The following is a 19,168-nucleotide window of genomic DNA, read 5'->3' on the forward strand; positions in this document are numbered from 1 at the left end:
CCAGACACTTGCTGGTGTTGATTTACCTGTGTAATCACACCTGACACCTGCTGGTGGATTATATTTGTGAAAACACCTGACACCTGCTGGTGGATTACCTGCGTGAAGGCACCTGTGATATTCTCTATCTGTCAAAGTCATAGTCAAATGTAATGTTTTGATCATAGAATTGACTGTTGATGTTGTGTGCCACAGACATAATGCAAATCATGTGATATGTGTATGTCCAGGGAAAAGGCACACAAACAGCAGAAGAAAGCACACCAAACATTTGTTATCAAGATAATTTCACACAAGCCTTACACATGGCGACCTGTACACTGGTACATAGTATACCAGGATGACAAGTTCATAAAGATGACTAGAAATCACACAAGGTGCATTATGTCTTTTGTATCTCAAGATTCCACCAGAGAGGCATATTGATGCAGTGGAGTCTTCAAAGTGATTTTTTTGTTTTTTGTTCTGTATTACTTTGATATGAAATTATATGAAAACATGACAGTCATCACCTATTTTTTTAACTATTGATTTTTTGGAAAAATGAAAAAGATGAAAGACTTTGTTTTTGATTACTGATGTTAACGTTAGGGTTACGTTCTGGTCTATGTACAGCAGTATTAGTAACAATATATCGTTCACAGTAAAACCTGTATGAGTTTCCATGTGTAAACACGTTCCTTAGTGTACAGGGCATGACTCAGCAGACCCAGCTCAAGATCATCTGCCCAAAGCGGTGACTTGAGAATAAAGGTGTAAATCATCTGTGATAGAGGCTATGGCTGTAAACAACACCTCGTCCAAATGTGCAGTATTATAGCTCCTGTTCCAGAAACTATTAGTCTTGTTTTAACATTTCTAGGAACATTAGTGTTAGCTTATCTGCAAGTGTTTTGGCTCTGCAGAAGAGAACTGCCATGTTGAAACATGTACTAAGATGACATCAGATTGAGTGGCATATCTACAGAAAATCAAGCCTCTCTCTCAAACTGTCTGTCTGTCTCTCTCTCTCTCCTTCTCTCTCTCTCTCTCTCTCTCCCTCTCTCTCTCTCTCTCTCTCTCTCCCTTCTCTCTCTCTCTCTCTCTCTCTCTCTCTGTCTCTCTCTCTCTCTCTCTCTCTCTCTCTGTCTCTCTCTCTCTCTCTCTCTCCCTCTGTCTCTCTCTCTCTCTGTCTCTCTCTCTCTCTGTCTCTCTCTCTCTCTCTGTCTCTCTCTCTGTCTCTCTCTCTCTCTCTGTCTGTCTCTGTCTGTCTCTCTCTGTCTCTCTCTCTCTCTCTCTCTCTCTCTCTCTCTCTCTCTCTCAGAGAAGAAACTCACACAAACACACACATACAAAAACACATGCATTCCTCTTGGATTCCCCAAGTCATGTGGCTCGGCTCATCTGAGTCACAAGTTGCAGGAGAGAAAACGAGAGAAAAGTAAGAGAGGTGAAGAGGGAGTGTGAGAAGGGGGAGGGCTGTCATTAAGGTGTCACACGCACACAAAGAAGGCAGCGATTTCAAAGCCAGCCTCAGCGAAAACCAGCGGGAGAGAGTGGCAGGATGCGAAAGAAAGATGACAAGAAAGGAACGAAGAAAATGATAAAGATGAGGAAATAACCCGCGGTTCAGAGCCAGACGGGCAACTGCTGACAGTACTGGGAGGAGCTGGCGCTGGGGGACAGTAAGAGACGCTCACTGCTACACACACGAGAGCCCGAGAGACATAGAGAAAGTGAAAGATGCACCGGTCGTCATAGGCAGTCTGCATTTCACAGGTCAAAAGTAAAGCGCCAGTTTGCTCACTTGCCGGCTAACACCGGCAGGCGTGTGACGGAGAGAAGCGAGGGCGAGGAACAGCAGCTGGTGCTATATTTAACGAATTTGCTGTTCTGTGTCTTTCTCATTCATAGACTGGCAAGGTCTTTTCAAGGAGAAGGTCTGTCGGACACATGCTGCAGTTTCGGGAGCCTTGATCTGAGGTCCAGTAAGTACACGAGTGCACTGTGGTGCCCAGTTCTGTTTTGGAACCAGTAAACACACTGGTATAAGCAGTCAGCTCGAGTAACGCATTGCATCCTCGAATCAGAAATGCCTGCGTGTTCAAGTAGGTCCTTCTGCTGTTCGGTAAGCTGTTCTGATACGCTCACTATGGACAGAGGAGCATTCGGTGAAGGTGCAATGAAGAGATCTCCTTGATATTTGTTGGGCAACTTACTTCAACATACTTCGCAGAATGTGAAACTGTTAAAGAAGAAGTTCCCCGCTGGTCTGACATTTCCTGTTCTGATACAGACCGCCTGCAGCTCTGAGTGTGATTTTGCAACCCCCAAGTGTAAAGAGTGCTGAACCCTCAAGAGTAAAGCCCAGCCAATAGCCCTTGGGCGACTTCGTCTGCTTCTAATCCCGTTGGATTTGGGATTATAGGTTGGCTGGAATTCGAGGACGTAATGAGCAATCGAACTGACTTTTCAAATCAGGAAGATGTTTGAAATGCCATAAAAGGAGCTAAAGTCTCTGGGCCAGACTTCCAGTTCATTAGACAGTTGGTGTTGAATCTCTAGTCGAGCTGTGAGTGGAGTGAGATGAGAGTGAGATGAGAGTGAGATGGGAGGAGCATGGAGTAAACCTGATGGCAGAACATCAGATCCTGGGGCCTCTTTAAAGGCTCATGTTGACATCACAATGATCCATGTTGGATACATCCAATCAGAAGAGAGACGATGAAAAACGAAAGAAATAAATAACAGGACTTTCCTCAAAAGCCTGTTCTAAAAGTTACAATTCCAGTAGTAGGTTTTAAATCAGATTAATTCTGAGTACATACTCTGAACGGAGCAATCTGAATGTGACATTTTTAGGAGTTGCTGTTAACATGGAGGAAAGGACTCCTTGCTGGACTGAGGAGAGGAGTGAGACTGTGTTGAGGATCTCATCAGCAGACAGTAGTCCGAGTTCAGAGAGACGGAGCCGAGACTTTACACGGCCAAACGGTATGATGCCCTAAATGCCTCTATATTCTATCTATTATTGGCATATTCATATAGCATAGTATAGTCAATTTTCATTCTTCTATTTAATGCTTTTAAAATGCATGTTGTAGAACCTTTTTAAGACAGCAAAATACTTAATGTTGGTAGTATTGATATGAAAGAAAGCTAATATGGAAATGCGACTTCTAAAAATAATAGTAATAAAAATATAGCCGCAAGCGGCAATTGGCGGGTTCACACACGAATAGGCCACTTGGCTTCAATAGGCAATAGACCCAATAGGTCCTTTAGACCCAAAAGAAGCTGTTTGAGTGGAAAAAATGCACAAATAAATCAATGTGCAAAAAAATGTTCAATTGGGTCACTAAAGGCCCAAAAGGATCAAAATAATGTGTATTGGCAAAATGATTCAAACCACAGAACTAAATCACATGCTGAGATCAGCTTTGTGTGTGTGTTTGTGTGGTATTTCATGTGAGAAATAGTTTTCAGTCCGTTCCGATGTTTGGCCACTAGATGGAGCCCAAGTACTACCATACTGATATCTCATTAATCTCAGTAATGCAATATGACATTTTGGTGAATTAAAAGGTTCATTTCTGGTCAGGCAGTGCACTTTTTGTTATAAGATGCAATTGCAATGTTATAGAACTTATTGATCTGGATCATACAAGACCAATTACTTGTCTGTATTCTGCATAACAAGATTGCAGCATGAGTTTTTATGTTTTCTTAGGTTTTTGGGTACTGTAGCGCCCCCGACAGGCCAATTTGAACCAAACTTGGCATACCTCACAAGGACTTCAGGATATAAAAGCCTTTCAAATTGGGAATTGATTGCATACATGGTTTATGAGTTATAGCAATATAGGTCATATATGGCATGGCCACAATGATATAATGGGAAAATGGACCAATCAGAAAAATAAAAATCCAACATTTTTTTACTCAGTTTTTACCTACAGAGTCTACTGATTATGGTCATAGCAATTTTTCCATAATTGGATCAAATTCCTATGACTAGTTTGTAAATAGCTATTTTCAAACAATAGATGAATGTGACAAAAGTATGCATTTTTTAATAGGACTTGTAATTGCAAAGTTGTCAGGTCTACTGCAAGGAATAAAATGAAACAAGTTGCATGTTCCTAAGTGAAAATTTGGAGGAGTTATGCATGATTTTCACAAATAGCGCCACCTAGTGGCCATATGTTTTAAAACTGCACAGCATGACACATAGTCCTGAGATATGCACAGTGGTGAGGTTTCATGTTGTTTGGCCAATGGTAAGTCTGTCAAATTGCCAATTAATTCAAATAAAAATTAATTGGCTCATGGCGGCCATGTTTTTTGAGTGATGATGTCATCATTGTGTGTCTTGATATCACTTGGGCCCCTGATGATGCCTGTAAAGTTTTGGCTTGATGTGACTAATGGTTTCTGAGAAACAGTTTTTCCCATGTTATAGCGCCCCCTATTGGACAATTGTGGCCAGCTTTGACCTATGACCTCGTAGTCATGTGCCCTAACAACTGTTAAAATTTTATGAAGATCGGTCAAAGCGTTGCTGAGATATAGCTGTTTAAGTAAATTTGGCCACGCCCCAGAGCTATTGATTGACATGTCACAACGACACTGTATGCAAATGTCACAATTTTTTCCAGGAATATTGATAATGAGATTCTTCTGAACATTTTGATACCAAACTTGTGGTGATTGGATGAAAAACCAGGGACTAGTATAAAAAAGTAGGTTTTGCATATTATGCAAATTAGCAAAAAATCTAAGTAGGCGGAGCTTAATGGTTCTTGAGGCTTTTTTGTTTGGCTTGAACCAAGGAATCCATCAGAAGTGGAATTTTGTTTCTAGGCCCTACGGTTTGGGAGATATGGACCAAAACGCAAAATGGTGCGCTATAGCGCCACCATCAGGCCAATGTGGGTCTCTGTACTTTAGCACGGTCTCGCAAAGAGACTACACCATTCTGCCAAGTTTGGTGTCTCTGGGCCTTACGGTCTAGGCTGCAGTATGCGTTTTATGCGGAGAAAAATAATAATAATAATAAGAAGAAAAAAGAAAAATTCGAGCAATTACAATAGGTTTCCCACACTACGTGTGTGAACCCTAAAAACTGTTCTTTGCATCAAATCTCTGATGTTCCAGATGAATGCTTCATGACTGTTTTGATGATTCCCAGCACTCATTTGATCTTTTAACTGTGGTAAACAACACCAATTATGGCAAACAGTAACATTTATGGTAAAATAATGCAAGCTGATGGCTACAGTCACGAAGCGCGTAAATACAACACATTTTAGTGATTTCCCAGCTCAATGATTCATTTACCAGGTGTAGTTGGTCGCACGTGAACCCAAACTAGGCTGGACGCAACTGATCCAGGCCCAGAGCCACAAACACCTTTGTGTGTGTGTGTGTGTGTGTGTGTGTGTACATGTTTTAGGTCAGTGTGTGTTGGCTGTATTCTCTTCCTCTATGGTTACTCCAAGGTTTGACCTAGAACGCTGCAGGACACGGTTGGAGAAAGAGGGTTTCCAGGTTATTCCCTCTTGACGTTCTTTACACTTCTAAACCACTTCGACTTTAGGGATTCTATAATGAACACTGCTCCCGTTCTCAATATCTCTCCATTTTGTGATCCTCAACCACAGATCCCTGCAGAGGACTTTGAGATTCCACTAAGAATAGCACTGGATCGTCCTTCTGTGAGAAGATTCTTGTTCTTCAATTCTTCCCTTTTTCATTTCATCATGGCTCCGGTAAGAGGCACATTGCAGCATACATTGTCTAATCCTCTTACGAAGTTCACTTCATGAGAAGGGCTTCCACCACAGTAGAATTCAGCCCTCGTTTTATGAAGAAAATGTTGACATACATCTAGAGATATATAGCGATCACCAACAGTCAAATTTCGGACTCTCGGTGGCTTGTGCTTGTTGCAAAGTACACACTTTACTACACAGTACTGCACTTTACTACACAGTACTACAGAATTTCCAGAATTGAGTAACGTGCCAAACACACTGACTACTGTAGTTCCGTGTGCATGTATTTGCATGAAGTTCAGCATACATGTTTTTTTGTGGAGTTCATTATGTAGCATGTGTGTGGGAGTGTGGACGTCAGGGCGTGCGTGATTGGAGTGTGTGTGTGTGTGTGTGTGATGTTCAGTTCAGTGAGCGTCATGTCTTTGTCCCTGTGTGCAGTTCATGTACGCAGTGCTGTGGTGTGCTGTCTACTCCAGCCTGCACCAGTTCCTGGCCCAGAGCAGCTTGGACTTCTGGGTTCTGTGCCTTTGTGTCAGCCTCATCGCCACCTTCATCACCATCACCATCATCTTCATCCTCCATTACAGAAGCAAAGAGGCAGGAATCTGGAACTTCTTGTGTATTATAATTCAAACTCTTATCACAGTTCCCCTACATACAGGCACAATCTTAAAGGACAGATTTCACCATTGTTTTGTGGATTTACACAATTTTACATATTTCCTCTCGATGTATATGCAGTTGCTGTGTGATTGTAAGATGACTGCAGATTCAGGTGGAAATTTAGTGGAGGTGTATGAACCTAAACTGAGTCTTAAACCTCAGACTATTAAGGCCACCTCCTTAGAAAACACAAATAGCAGTAATGCTGAAACTCTGGAGGCAAAACCCCCCACGAGCACTTGGGCTCTCAGAGCATTAATAAACATTCAGCACTAAACATGTTTTGTTTCATATCTGTTTAAGTGTAATAATCACCTCCCTGTTTAACACATTACACAACCTAATAGTTGCGTCACTACCGTCCTAAACAAGCATCTTTATGTCGAACTATTATATTGATTATAATATTACTATTGCTTTGATCTCGGGCGTAGATCAACGTGAACACAGACGTGCGTCTGGTGCAGGTCAATGAGAGGCTGGTCCGATACGGACTGCTGATGGGCGTGTCCGACTGGGTCCAGCAGTGTTCAGGGAAAATGCAGGTGCACTAACACCTCCACATGTTCTGTTGAGTCACCGGCGTGTAAGGTACACCGTAGACACACCTGTGGGCCACCAACTCTTTTTCGGTCAGTTCAAAGTATTTTGAAATTAACTAATTAACTAATTGTTTTGGGCTATGTTAGTGGCGTTTTATGCTTCTTTATGAAAGTATATGAATACACATACTTTTAAGTTCAGTTAATGCAAACATTTATGAATACAGCATAAACAAATATACAGTGACTTGCAACCCCATAAAAGTCATCAGATTAATCTGGATTACACGACATAGTGAAAATGAGCAGATCTTCAAATTAAATAATTATATGAAAATTAAATAATATTCAAACTATTACTTATGAGAGCCTATTGCAGCCGCTCTGTGAGGAGTGTCTGTACACTTTGTAGCCAGTAGCCATTGACACCACCTCTCTCTCTCTCTCTCTCTCTCTCTCTCTCTCAGCTGTTCTGTGTGTTTTGGAACTTGTCTCCATGCTTGCAGACCTTAGCTCAAACCCTAGAGGAGCTGAGCTTTGTCAGGAGTGAGATACAGGTAAGCTAGTTTTTACCTTTTAATGATTTCTATTCTTTTATATAATTATTATGTTTGTTAATGTTCTAAATTTTTGTAGACTACTAGAAATCAGTACATGCAAAAAAATTAAAAAGTGCTTTATATTCTATCCAAATATGGATAGAACGGTAGAATAGATACTTTATTGATCCCGAAGGAAATTAGAGTAAATCAAAAAGTAAATGAATAAATGACACTTTGTCAGTGTACATTTCTGCAAATATGTTAGATTAAGGAAAAGCGATGTTACAAGGGACATGTTCAATATTCTGCAAAAATGGGTTTGTTTTTTGAGTTTTTAATGAGAAAATTGAGTCTCAAATAACTGTTCCCACAAACAGCACAACCACACGCTCTTTTTTTTACCCTCCAGGACAAACTCAAGAAAAGAATGTCCCATCTCCTTCTAGTAGCTGAGGTCACGACCCCTGAACCTGTTGACGGCCCTCTGAGTGAGGAACCTGATGAGGAGCGCCCCCTACTGGTGGACAGTAACAGGGAAAACACTTCACCCAGGCAGAGGGAAGAGGCTAAGCTGACCAGAAACTATAGCCTGATACCGGACTGTGCACTCTCATGTCAGGTACAGAGTGGTTAGGAGAAAACCTGTTCCAGCCAACCGTTACTTTATATGTATTAGCCTTGGAATATTAGTTTCCTGACTCTTTCATCAGCTTTTGGAGTGACGTGTGTTTGTCTGTGTGTGGGTGCGTGTGTTTACAGGCTATTGCATATCAGCTTTTGATGACCTACAGTGCAGTATATGTGAAACTGCTGGCATCAGAAAGGCTTCCCAGTCGCCCTCTAGTGGCAGAGAGAGAGCACTGCAAAACTGCGCATATGTGTCTTTGTCAGTACGTGCAGTACAAAATCCTGCAGTAGCTTAATGTGTTCAAAAGAGTGTCCAGCGTTGATTTAAGTAGAGGTGTATGACTTTTGCACTGGCAATGCTCAAACAATCACGCCCTCAGCCAGCTGTTCTTCAGGGGGGTTTTTAAATGCTGCTTTTTAAAATACACATGCTTGTTCATTTTACACAGCAGGTATAATTTTTCGGCTTTTGTGTTTTGCGATGGGCCTTATGTAAGGGGTGTGGGGGAGGGGCTGGAGTGGAGGGAGAAAAGAGAGGGAGTCACTGATGCAGTGCAGAGATATCCACACACACACACACACACACACACACACACACACACACAAAAACACAAACACATTCATAATGTCCCCTGCATATGCATCAAGACTCTGGCAGTTCTGAAGTACTGACTCACTTCTCAAGAGGGACGAGTACTGAACTAAATGGCACACGGTACTGAAGTACTGAAGGAGGTTTTTGGCATGTAATGCAGCAGTCCAGAGTGTAACGCAACGCAGCGCAATATATAACACGCCACAGGGGGGCAGGCAGGAGCCACATGTGTGGCTGGGAGGTACAGTCCATTAATCAGTGCTGATGGCGTAGGGGTGGGGGTGGGGGGGTGAGGGTCTGCTTGGAAAGGACGCGGGCACGCCACGGGTGACACAGTAACAGTGGTGCAGGTCAGAGCTGGATAGGCTGAAGCTTACAGTGAAGGAGAGAGCTCCGGCAGCGTGAGGCCTGCTTAAACGATCACAGAGATGCCGAGCTCTCTTCGGGAGGCTAAACGACCATCTGTGATCCTGCAGACACAGTCTGGCCTGCCTCCTCACTCCAGCTCGGCTGCTGTCCTGGTTTAGCGCCCCCCCTCGTCCCCCTGTAATTCATTCTCTCTGCTCTAACCGCACATCACGTTCTCCTCTGTCCATGTTGTAATGTTACGGTCATCTACGCTGCCGCTTTTACAGTTACTTACATCTCCTGAACGACCAAATCTATGAGCCAATCCTGAGACGGCTGAACAGAGCACCGAACGTCCCATGATATGCGAGTGATGACAGATGTCCCTGCGGATTGAGAAAGGATGATTGGGTCCTGCTGGATGGTACCGACACGCTGCTCCCTTGTGCATTAGCAGGAACTCAATGTTGGGGGATCTTATTGCTCTCAGTGACAGAGAAGAAAAGAGACAGACACACACTATGGGGAAAAAAGAAGAAGAAAAACAGGCCATCTATAAATAGCCTCAAATGAGATGAAGAGGAGAAGCCGTGAGGAGAAGGTGCGAGGGAGTGAGACAGAGGGGAGAATGAATGAGACAGAGGCAAGAATGAGTGAGACAGGGGTGAGTGAGACGGAGGCAAGAATGAATGAGACAGGAGCAAGAGTGAGTGAAACAGGTGAGAATGAGTGAGACGGGTGAGTGAGACAGAGATGAGAGTGAGTGAGACAGACGCAAGAGTGAGTGAGACAGGAGCAAGAGTGAGTGAGACAGGCGAGAATGAGTGAGACAGAGGTGAGTGAGACAGAGGCAAGAGTGAATCAGACGGGCAAGAGTGAGACGGAGGTGAGTGAGTGAGGCAGATGTGAGAATGAGTGAGACAAGGGCGAGAGTGAGTGAGACAGAGGCAAGCAAGAAACCTCCACCAGAGTCACTCTGTGCATATCCTCTTTAATTTAAACAACAGGATTCATACACAACAAATGCATGAATAGTATCCATCAACAGGACGAGCCCCATAAAGCACACGTGACTGCATAAGTCATCCAGCAACCTCTTTACACAGGAGGGCTGCCACTCTCACAAGCTCAGAGACACTCAGCATCTTAAGGGTGCGGTTACCAGGGGTAACCATCTTTACTTGAGCAAAGTCATCTGCAGCAACACAGGATCAGTTTTAAAGTAGATTAGCGTGGAAAGGGCAGGTTGGCGTGAGGGACAGGGAGGGGGGAGTGTCTAAAAATAGCACGTTAGAGGCCTCTGTTCACTGGATTCACAATCTTAAAACACCAAACTGATTCACATCTGCTCTGGTAGCAGAGGTATCACACATAAATGTGTCTTCATCATACAAATTACACTCTTCTGTGTGCTGCATTCGAAATTAAAAAACAAGAGCGGGTCATTTTAGACATAGTCAAAATATTAGGACTGTTTATTTATATTTTTTCAATAAATAAAAACAATACATACATCAATACAGAGTAGTCACTTATTGGAATTAGGCAAAATGCTCGCAGTTACACTAAAGCTCTTAATCTAGTAGAGATGGTGGATTTGAAAAGCTGATGAGAGCAGAAAAAGATAAAACACACAATTGCCTGTAACTCTAAGATCAGCTGGATTTGACCTTAGAGATTATTTAGCATTAAGACTTCAGATGTGTAACAGCCATTTTCATTCTATTTTTTGATTAGTTATTTTTTCCTTCTTTGTAGAATATATTTATTTTGTGGATTCTTGTTTTTGAATACTTGTATGTACTTTAAAGCACTTTCAGCCTCATTTAAATGTATGAAAATTGCTATATAAAAATACTGCTTTTATTGTTGTTGTTGTATCTAGTAATTATACTGTATAGGGGAAAAGTGCTCTGTTAAAAAAGAGAAATCAAAGTTGCTGTAGGTCAGAGACTTTTCTCTGACATCCAACATTTATTCTTGGTGGTGTATAGTCCACCATTGTCCCACCAAACGCAACCTGCTAAGTACATCGTGACACAGCAACTAACTGGGGACCCGTGGGACGCAGCTCTTCCTGTTTTAACCATTCATAAAACAAGCCAAACACTGACCCATAATCTGAGCAAATACAGAAATGTCAGTATGGGAATATGTACTGTGCCATCTGCCACACTGACCAGCTGGGAAAAGAATCGCCACACTGCAGCAATTTCACAACCACATTCGGGGTGAGAACAGTTCTCTTCACCAATTTAGAATCAGAATCATTTAAACCGAAATGGTAAAGTTGGCAAAGTTCGTGTTTCTATTGGTAACTAATTAAAATAAAAATGTAAAGTTTAAAATGAAGCTTTAAAAACAGAAGCTCATGAACGCGTGAATGACTCGCTGGGCTTGCGGCCTACCCTGACGTCTCAGCGGCACCACGACCATCGTGCTGGCCTCGTGCTGCTGAGAGTCAAACTGGATGTTAATGGTGGTGGAAACCACTAACCTAGCAAAACCCAGTGAAGTGGCATGGGAAGGAGGACCGCGACGGTCCGATGGTGCCGGTCCGATGGTGCCGGTCCGATGGGCCCGGTCCGATGGGCCCGGGGCTGCTCCTGCTCTATGCTTGGTCTCCTCAGCGTCAGCCCCCACACATTTACTCATCCAGTGCTCACCGACTGGAAGATTGCAAGGTGCCAAAGGGATTTATGGTCTCGTCGGACGAGACTGTGACAGTACTGCAGTGCCGGGCAGGATATTTTTAGAAGCTGATTTGATTCATGTGAAATGAGTCATATAATGAGTCATATAAATATCATTTTTGTGTCACATTCCCTGTTTTTGGCAACATGGCACTGATAGAGCGTCTGATCTTTTTCAGTTCTCTTCAAGACACCTTTAAATGTTTCAAAATGTCTGTTAGCTATTTAGAGCTGGCAAACAAATGCAGAAGCATTTTTGCTAAGTGAAGCAAGTTATGTTTACCATCTAAAAAACTCATTAAATAAAGCTACTTCCTCACTGTGCATACAGCTGCATATCACAACATGCTTAATTAAAAATAGGCCATAATACTTCAGCAATCTATAATCATATTTGATCATCAAATGATAAAAATAACTCAACAAGTGCACTATGGCCAAATATATGAATAAATATACATATAAATAACTGAACACACAAACCAATCATAGTGTAGTAAGTAATAAATAACGTATAATACAATTGTTTGCCACACACTAACCAGATTGCTAAGAGACTGTAATACCCAGTCTGAGGGCCTTTCATTCTTATCCCCCAGAACATTTCAGATTTTTTAAGCTGGGTACTTTCTCGTCATAGAGAAATATTCAATTTTAAAGAAAAACATATGATTCCAAAAACTAAGACAGCGCACCAAGAATCCTTTGGAGCAGTTTATATCAGTTCACTCTAATATTTAAGCTGCTTTTCAAAAAGAAATATGCAGCGATTAAATTATTCTCGGAACAGGCTCAGGGGAACAAGGGTAACGGCAGGATTACACGACAATGTATTTGGCAAATCTGAGAATTTGGGTTTTTGGCAAAGCTGGCAAATCATTTCTCTTTTTACTGAAATATCTAACACTGTTTTTTTTATGTAATACTAGAAAGGAACAATCGAAGGTCAGTTTCCTTAATCGTGTCCTTCAGTTTTAGTATTTGGCCGTTTAGCCTGCTAGGAGATTGACCATTTCTATTGTACAGCCCCACTGAACCTAATTATATTCATGATATAAATCATAGATGGAATACTGACAAACACAGGTCATGTTTAGAATACATAATGAATATGCAACCAGGGTTGATTACATCCTACACGTCTGATGCTTCTGCACAGCTATTACACTATCGTCAAATCTGTGAGGGCTAAAACGACAGTACAACTGATTGGAATTTGTAGATCACTAACTTGTTGGCTGAGCATTAACCACATTTCCTTCAGGAAAAGATGAGAACTTTGTGTGTGTGTGTGTGTGTGTGTGTTTCCTAACTGTATGCATACACACACGTACAAACAGCAATGTGACTTCTACATAGCTACAGCTCAGCCCCTGAGTGAGACTGACTGTGGAGTTAAATCTACATTGTGTGGGTGTTGTGTGACAGTCTGGGTCAGAGGATCAGTACAGTGTCAGAGCGCTATGGATGGAGATGTTGGCTGTACCATGTGCGGCTGTGGCCGGAAGTCCTGGTGCGGGCAGTTTGTCGGGAGCAACGGCGCCCCCTGCAGGCGACTCTAAGGTTCCCAGTCATCGTCGTGATGCTGGGAGGCGATGATGACCACCACCGTGAGGATGGTGCAGAGGACGATGGAGGCGATGCCCACTGCCAGACTGATAAAGGAGAAGTTACGTGCCTCGCGTGACGCTATCTCCGCGGACACCATGTCGCCCCGGGCAACTGCTGTACGCACCTGGCGGAGGGAAGGAACACCTTTATCTTTAGAGGATGCTCAAATATGTAGATGTGCTTGATTATTATGTGTCCAGTAAGTACCTAAGTATTGTAAGGGAATACATTTCTTAGACATTTATGCTCCCACAGATCATCTTGCGACCTGAATATCACAGATCTTTACCTTTTTATAGCATTTAATTCTGTCTCACACCTGTAGATCATTTATATATATCCATAGCCATTTCAATAACTGAAACTAATTCAGTAAATTAAATATGTGTATTGGAACTAAACACATATCTTCATCTTCTCAGTGTGAGCTCACCCCTTTAAACATGACGAAGAATCAAAGCTAATTTCACATTCATTACATACACACACACACACACACACACACACACACACACACACACACACACACATTCACACATACACATTCACCCCTAGTTTCCCCTGCATACACTCTTATTCAAAGTAACTCGGGAGATGCTCTCATTCCTGTGTCATCAGTGGCGTTGCCTGGCAGTGCTGTTGCCGTTGGCGATGCCGCACCCACCTGTACTGCTTTGATGATGGCGATGATTCCTGTGGGCCAGAAGCAGCACACGGTGGTGAGCACAGCGATGGGCAGGTAGTCGTGGGGGGGGCGGCGGGGTTCCATCAGAGCAATGCCAGGGGGCATCTGCATGGCCATCTGCCCCGGGGCCACACCTGGGTGGGGTGTGCCATTAGGCAGGTAAGGCTGGCCCTGGGAATGAATAAAAACTAAGAGATTAGCTCATTAGTCCTGATCTACAGTAATGATACATAATTGACACACAGTTAAATATTTTCAGCTGTTGTATGTATGTGATCACAGTTGTGTTCATTACATCGGTTTTTCGGAACATGACCCGACCCACCCCGGTTCCGATGGGGTAGACTGGCACGTAGGCGGTGCAGGGCTGCAGCTGCAGCGGGTATCCCGGGTGCAGGTAGCCCACGGGCGGATGGGTCACGGCGCCACCGGGCCCGTGAGTCTGGATGGTGTAGCCGTTAGGAGCCCCCTGAGGCCCCATGGTTCCACAGTGGAACTGGGTCTCCTGCAGATACCCGTCCGACCCGGGGGGCGGGGGGGGAGGTGGGTAGTTTGGCTGGGGTCCGCAGGCAGAGGGCGGCGGGTGCGGCTGCATGTTGGGGTCCTGGGAGGGCAGGTAGGGCGGGGGAGCCATTGGGGTCATCTGCTGAGACATGGCCTGTCTCCCCGCGGCCTCTTCCAGACCTGACAACATCCAGCAGAGAGGACAGTCAGCACCAAGCAGTGGGGAACCGTCAGGGCCCTCTACGCCCTCTCAGAGGGCCTAAAATATTCTTAAAACATAAATATATATCATTTATCCAATTGTTTTTATCTACTTACAGTTTGACAATCGACATCTAAACAATTACAAAAATATAAGCAAATAAATTATTCAACCGTGTCTATTCAATCTGTGTTGGAAGGTGAGGGGTTAAGAGGAAGCCTGTGAGCCTGTGTCTCCCCCTATCAGGACTGTGATGCCCGCTGTTCGTTTACAGAGGGCCTGGCAGTAAGGATGTATATCTTCACCACTAAGGTAGATTCGATACACATCTCGATACACCGTCACCGAAACGATATAACTGCGATACTCTGAAACCCCTTGTCGATACGATGCGATACAAATCTCTCCTGTTCACGATATGATGCGATTCAAAATGATTTCATAACGATATGACTTATTATATGAGGATTCGGTTTGATAAATTCGACACAGTTAGTTGAGGTTTGAGGATGTATTGGCCTAACCCAGGGGTGCTCATTACGTTGATCAAAGTGTCGGTCGATCGCGAAGGAATGTGCGTAGATCGCGTCACATTAAAAAGTAGTAGATGAATCGCACACAATTGTTTGCAGATTGCGTGCATCTTGTCAAGTTGACCACCTCGCTTAAAAAAACCCGAAATATTTCCACACGTTTGATTTGTGTGTCATTTTTGGTGCATTAAATATCTTTGTCGTTGCTAATGCTCTCGTTTCCCTCCATCTTTGTTGTGTACGTCTGCGTGTTTGCGTCAGTACCTGAGGACACGATGGTGCATTTATGTTGCCTCAAAAAAAAAAGAAATCAATAAAAATAAAAAGTATGTTGCCTCTGTAAATACTTTAGAATAAGGAATAGATACTGGAAAACAAAACACCCGATTTAACCATGGTATTTGCCAATGCAAAAAGGCTAGAGGTGATGCACCGTAAATTCGCCCGCAAATTAAACCCGATGCACGTTGAATCTACCGGTGCAGTCGAATCGCAGACATGTGTGCTGAATCACCGATGTGAATCGGTGAATCTCCACATCCCTACCTGGCAGTTATAATTCAGTGCAATACCAACGGACGTAATTTTGGGGGAGGACGGGGGGAACATGTCCCCCCCACTTTTTCAAAAGCCGGTTTTGGTCCCCCCCAGTTTTTACGGTTAAAACCAAATATTTAAATAGCGACGAATCCATGTCCCCCCCACTTTTGAAATCAAAATTACGTCCATGGCAATACCAGTTTCAAATGACAGTAAAATTGACCAATCATATCTTCCCTCTTAGTGGGCGGGCTTAGCTGTATGATAATTTCAGCCCGCTGTGGCAACGCTAGCTGTCGTTAGCGTACCACCGCTAGCTAGTTTCGATTCACTCCTTTGATGCCCTCGTGCGCGTTGTTTACATATTCCGCTAACGAGGAACACGGAGCTGTGAACCTTATTTTGTTGGAACCTTATTTTGCTTAAGAAGTTATCTAGATAAGACAGATATTGTTTATTGCGTTTCTAAAGCTGTACTGTCGTCTCAGTTTTTTTTCTTTTTATTGCAGTTAAATAGGAAAGGAAACAATTTATTCGGGGGTGGGAGCGGGCCCAGGTTTAATGGTCACGGTTCGCTACTGGCACCGAGCATACGGCCATGCAGGCAGGGCACAACCGGAATAAACCTGTTGTGTTGTTGCATATACGGTAATCTAAAGAGAGGCTCAATCGCAGTAGTTTAGATTCGACTGCAGAAGTGTTACTGTATTTGCACAGGGAGGTTTTCCTCTGACCAGAGGTCTTGCTCGCTGTCAGTGTGTGACGTCTTTCATTAACATATGTTTTGTTTTTCTCAATCAGACTCTCACTGTATAACAAATGTGCTAGAACTACCAAATTCTTTACAGTCTACAACTACAACGCAATTTTAGTTTTATTTTAAAAGAATTAAATCCAGTGACATGTTGTGTCTTAAATGTGGAATATAAAAACAGAGGAGTCAAACTACCTGGACAAGATTAGCACAGGAACACCAGCATTTTGTATTTCAAATGACACAACGACAGAGGCCCTTCAAGTGTAAAATGTGGCCTGGTTGAGAGTCTTCCGTTCGAACTGGCTATCACGGAAAACAGCGAGAAAGCAGAGGTGGAGACAGAGGATGATGGTGTCCTGATAGGCGAGTGTGAGAGACGTAATCAAACAGGGAGGGGAACATTGGTTTCTATACTCTTGTAAATGAATTCAGACGGTGGCCCGACTGCTCATGTCTTACTGATGCTGAGTTGAGATGGGTCCTAGCAGTCCCCAAACGTAACAGATAGCATTTACGATAAGTGTGTGGACCATCTAACTAGATGTGATACACCAGGCCAAGCGCACCTAACAGTTCCTGCATTTTCCGATTACTCTTTTGTGCACTAAAATGGGGTTAATGCAAACAAGCTCTAATGGTTTGTGTCGTAAAATGCTGGCCAAAGACATTTGATGTTTGTTGCAAACTCTTCATAGATATAAATCAATCTGTCTATGGATCTGTAAGTCTCTAAACTGTAAAGTATACGGATGACATTAGGGGGTACGGAAGGGGTTTTGTGTGTGATAACATTAGGGGGTAATATGTGTGAGTGAGAGAGAGTGAGAGAGAGAGAAAGAGAGAGAGAGAGAGACAGACAGACAGACAGACAGATAGATAGATAGATAGCGAGCTATTCCTAAGGACAAAGCATTATGTAACCCCTGACATCGTCAGCAAGGCAATGAAGGTAAGGAATTGTCTGAGACACTGCTATTCTGATTCACATATTATAGAGAGAGAGAGAGAGAGAGAGAGAGAGAGAGAGAGAACAAGCGTGGGGGAGGGGAGGTGGGTACAAACCATTCAGCAAAGCCAGAAATAACATAGTAGGAACCTGACATAGTAGCAAATCAAACATCTTTTTTCAGTCTTTTGTGTCCTTCAAGCTCTGGCCGACAGCAAACACGGGTTACATAAATTCACGTTAAGAGTAGTTCATCTGACTCGGTTTAGATCATCTGACTCGGTTTACATCATCTGACTCGGTTTACATCATCTGACTCGGTTTAGAGGCCACAAGAACGTGCGGAAGATCTTACGTCACCTAATATCTAATTAATAGCAACTCGAAGCAATTTAGTGACAATAATAGAATGGAAACCGAAATGAACAGATTGTTCAGTTTGCTCCTCATCTACACCCAGCCGCTCACGCGCCTTTTGTGAGTGTATCTAACGCTTCATCCATCTCTGACTCAAAGTGTCCGCCTGAGACAGTGAGACAATGCTCTCCTCTCCATCACGCCTATATATATATATATATATATATATATATATATATATATATATATATATACATATACATATACATATATATATATATATATATATATATATATATATATATATATATATACATATATATATATAACTGAGTGAGCATTGAAAAAATATGGAAAAAAAAAATCTACAGATTGCATATAAATGTATTGAAGAGTCATATCCGGACAATGACAGATTGTCCATCAAAATCAGATGATGGATAGAGAAAAATGTAACGGACAGAGATAAATGCGGCGCCAGAGCGCATCTGTGTGGATGCAGTTGTTCACAGCGGTACAGGCGAGGAGATGCAGCGCTGAGACGAAGCTGGGGAGATAAGGTGCGTCACAGCTTCATAAACACATTTATACAAATACATCCCTTTAACACACGGATCTGATGCACTGACCAGCCCTATTAAACAGTGGACAGCAGCATAGAACTATAGTCGAACTAATTAACAGTTAAACACCTTAATAAACCAGAATATAGATAAATGATTAAAAAAGCATTCTTACTGTGTTTTTCCGACGACATCACGTTGAGTTATACGATGCGATGCCTTTGAGTTGTCCCTCCACAATTCTTTGGGGGGTGCAGTCTCTACGATGCCTTTGTGTGTGTTTAAACCGTTAACATGAAATAAATGATGGTTGCAATATCTCCAGATTAAGAAAGCATCATCAGATAAATGGTCTTCATCGATCCCGGCTACGTTGGTGTTAATCCTCACAGATGTCAGTGCGTTTCACTGCCTTTTCCTCTCAATGCTGGAGCAATAGGTCCAGTGCAGAAGCGGAAGACGCTCACAACGCATCGCGTTACACTGAATTAATCAGACACACGGTCTCGTCTTAAAGAGACAGAGGAACCAGGTGCTAGTCGTAACAAAATACACTTCACTCCGAGTCTGAGCACACCCAAATCCCATTTAGATACCAAACATGGAGAAAGGTCTTAAATAGAGACTGGTTTCTCGTCTGTTCCACATGAATTACAGATAAATTTAAGTAGAAGCATGCAGTGGTGATTTCCTCACAATTT

General features: G+C 42.9%; 2 protein-coding genes across 3 annotated transcripts; one reads left to right on the forward strand and one right to left on the reverse strand.

Moving 5' to 3' along the window:
- The first annotated feature begins 1,675 nt into the window (after nucleotides 1–1,675).
- tmem268 (transmembrane protein 268) lies at nucleotides 1,676–10,942 on the forward strand. Its single transcript, XM_077008414.1, has 9 exons — nucleotides 1,676–1,967; nucleotides 2,842–2,973; nucleotides 5,435–5,529; nucleotides 5,643–5,750; nucleotides 6,198–6,356; nucleotides 6,857–6,967; nucleotides 7,432–7,521; nucleotides 7,916–8,125; nucleotides 8,266–10,942. The coding sequence occupies exons 2-9, from the start codon at nucleotides 2,856–2,858 to the stop codon at nucleotides 8,422–8,424; spliced, it is 1,050 nt and encodes a 349-aa protein (XP_076864529.1). The 5' UTR covers nucleotides 1,676–1,967; nucleotides 2,842–2,855; the 3' UTR covers nucleotides 8,425–10,942.
- prrt1 (proline-rich transmembrane protein 1) lies at nucleotides 10,578–18,955 on the reverse strand. Of its 2 annotated transcripts, none has more exons than XM_077008415.1 (4): nucleotides 18,643–18,955; nucleotides 14,361–14,749; nucleotides 14,045–14,236; nucleotides 10,578–13,504 (listed from the first exon to the last, which is right to left on the reverse strand). In XM_077008415.1, exons 1-4 carry the CDS (start codon nucleotides 18,659–18,661, stop codon nucleotides 13,328–13,330), a joined length of 777 nt encoding a protein of 258 aa, XP_076864530.1. In that variant the 5' UTR covers nucleotides 18,662–18,955; the 3' UTR covers nucleotides 10,578–13,327. The 2 variants fall into 2 exon arrangements, with proteins under 2 accessions (XP_076864530.1, XP_076864531.1); XM_077008416.1 differs by having other exon boundaries at nucleotides 14,391–14,749; nucleotides 18,643–18,953.
- Between the last annotated feature and the right edge of the window lie 213 nt (nucleotides 18,956–19,168).

Source organism: Brachyhypopomus gauderio, chromosome 6 (assembly GCF_052324685.1).
Source record: "Brachyhypopomus gauderio isolate BG-103 chromosome 6, BGAUD_0.2, whole genome shotgun sequence".
NCBI classification, from domain to species: domain Eukaryota; kingdom Metazoa; phylum Chordata; class Actinopteri; order Gymnotiformes; family Hypopomidae; genus Brachyhypopomus; species Brachyhypopomus gauderio.

What these genes read in the sequence shown, in the direction of transcription:
- tmem268 (XM_077008414.1), top strand. Translation starts at nt 2,856, where the DNA reads ATGGAGGAAAGGACTCCTTGCTGGACTGAGGAGAGGAGTGAGACTGTG. An exon ending in TGGAGAAAGAGGGTTTCCAG is followed by an intron (nt 5,530 to 5,642) that starts GTTATTCCCTCT and finishes CCTCAACCACAG; the next exon opens with ATCCCTGCAGAGGACTTTGA. An exon ending in TTCATTTCATCATGGCTCCG is followed by an intron (nt 5,751 to 6,197) that starts GTAAGAGGCACA and finishes CCCTGTGTGCAG; the next exon opens with TTCATGTACGCAGTGCTGTG.
- prrt1 (XM_077008415.1), bottom strand. An exon ending in TCATGTTCCGAAAAACCGAT is followed by an intron (nt 14,237 to 14,360) that starts GTAATGAACACA and finishes ATTCATTCCCAG; the next exon opens with GGCCAGCCTTACCTGCCTAA. An exon ending in CCATCATCAAAGCAGTACAG is followed by an intron (nt 13,505 to 14,044) that starts GTGGGTGCGGCA and finishes TCCCTCCGCCAG; the next exon opens with GTGCGTACAGCAGTTGCCCG.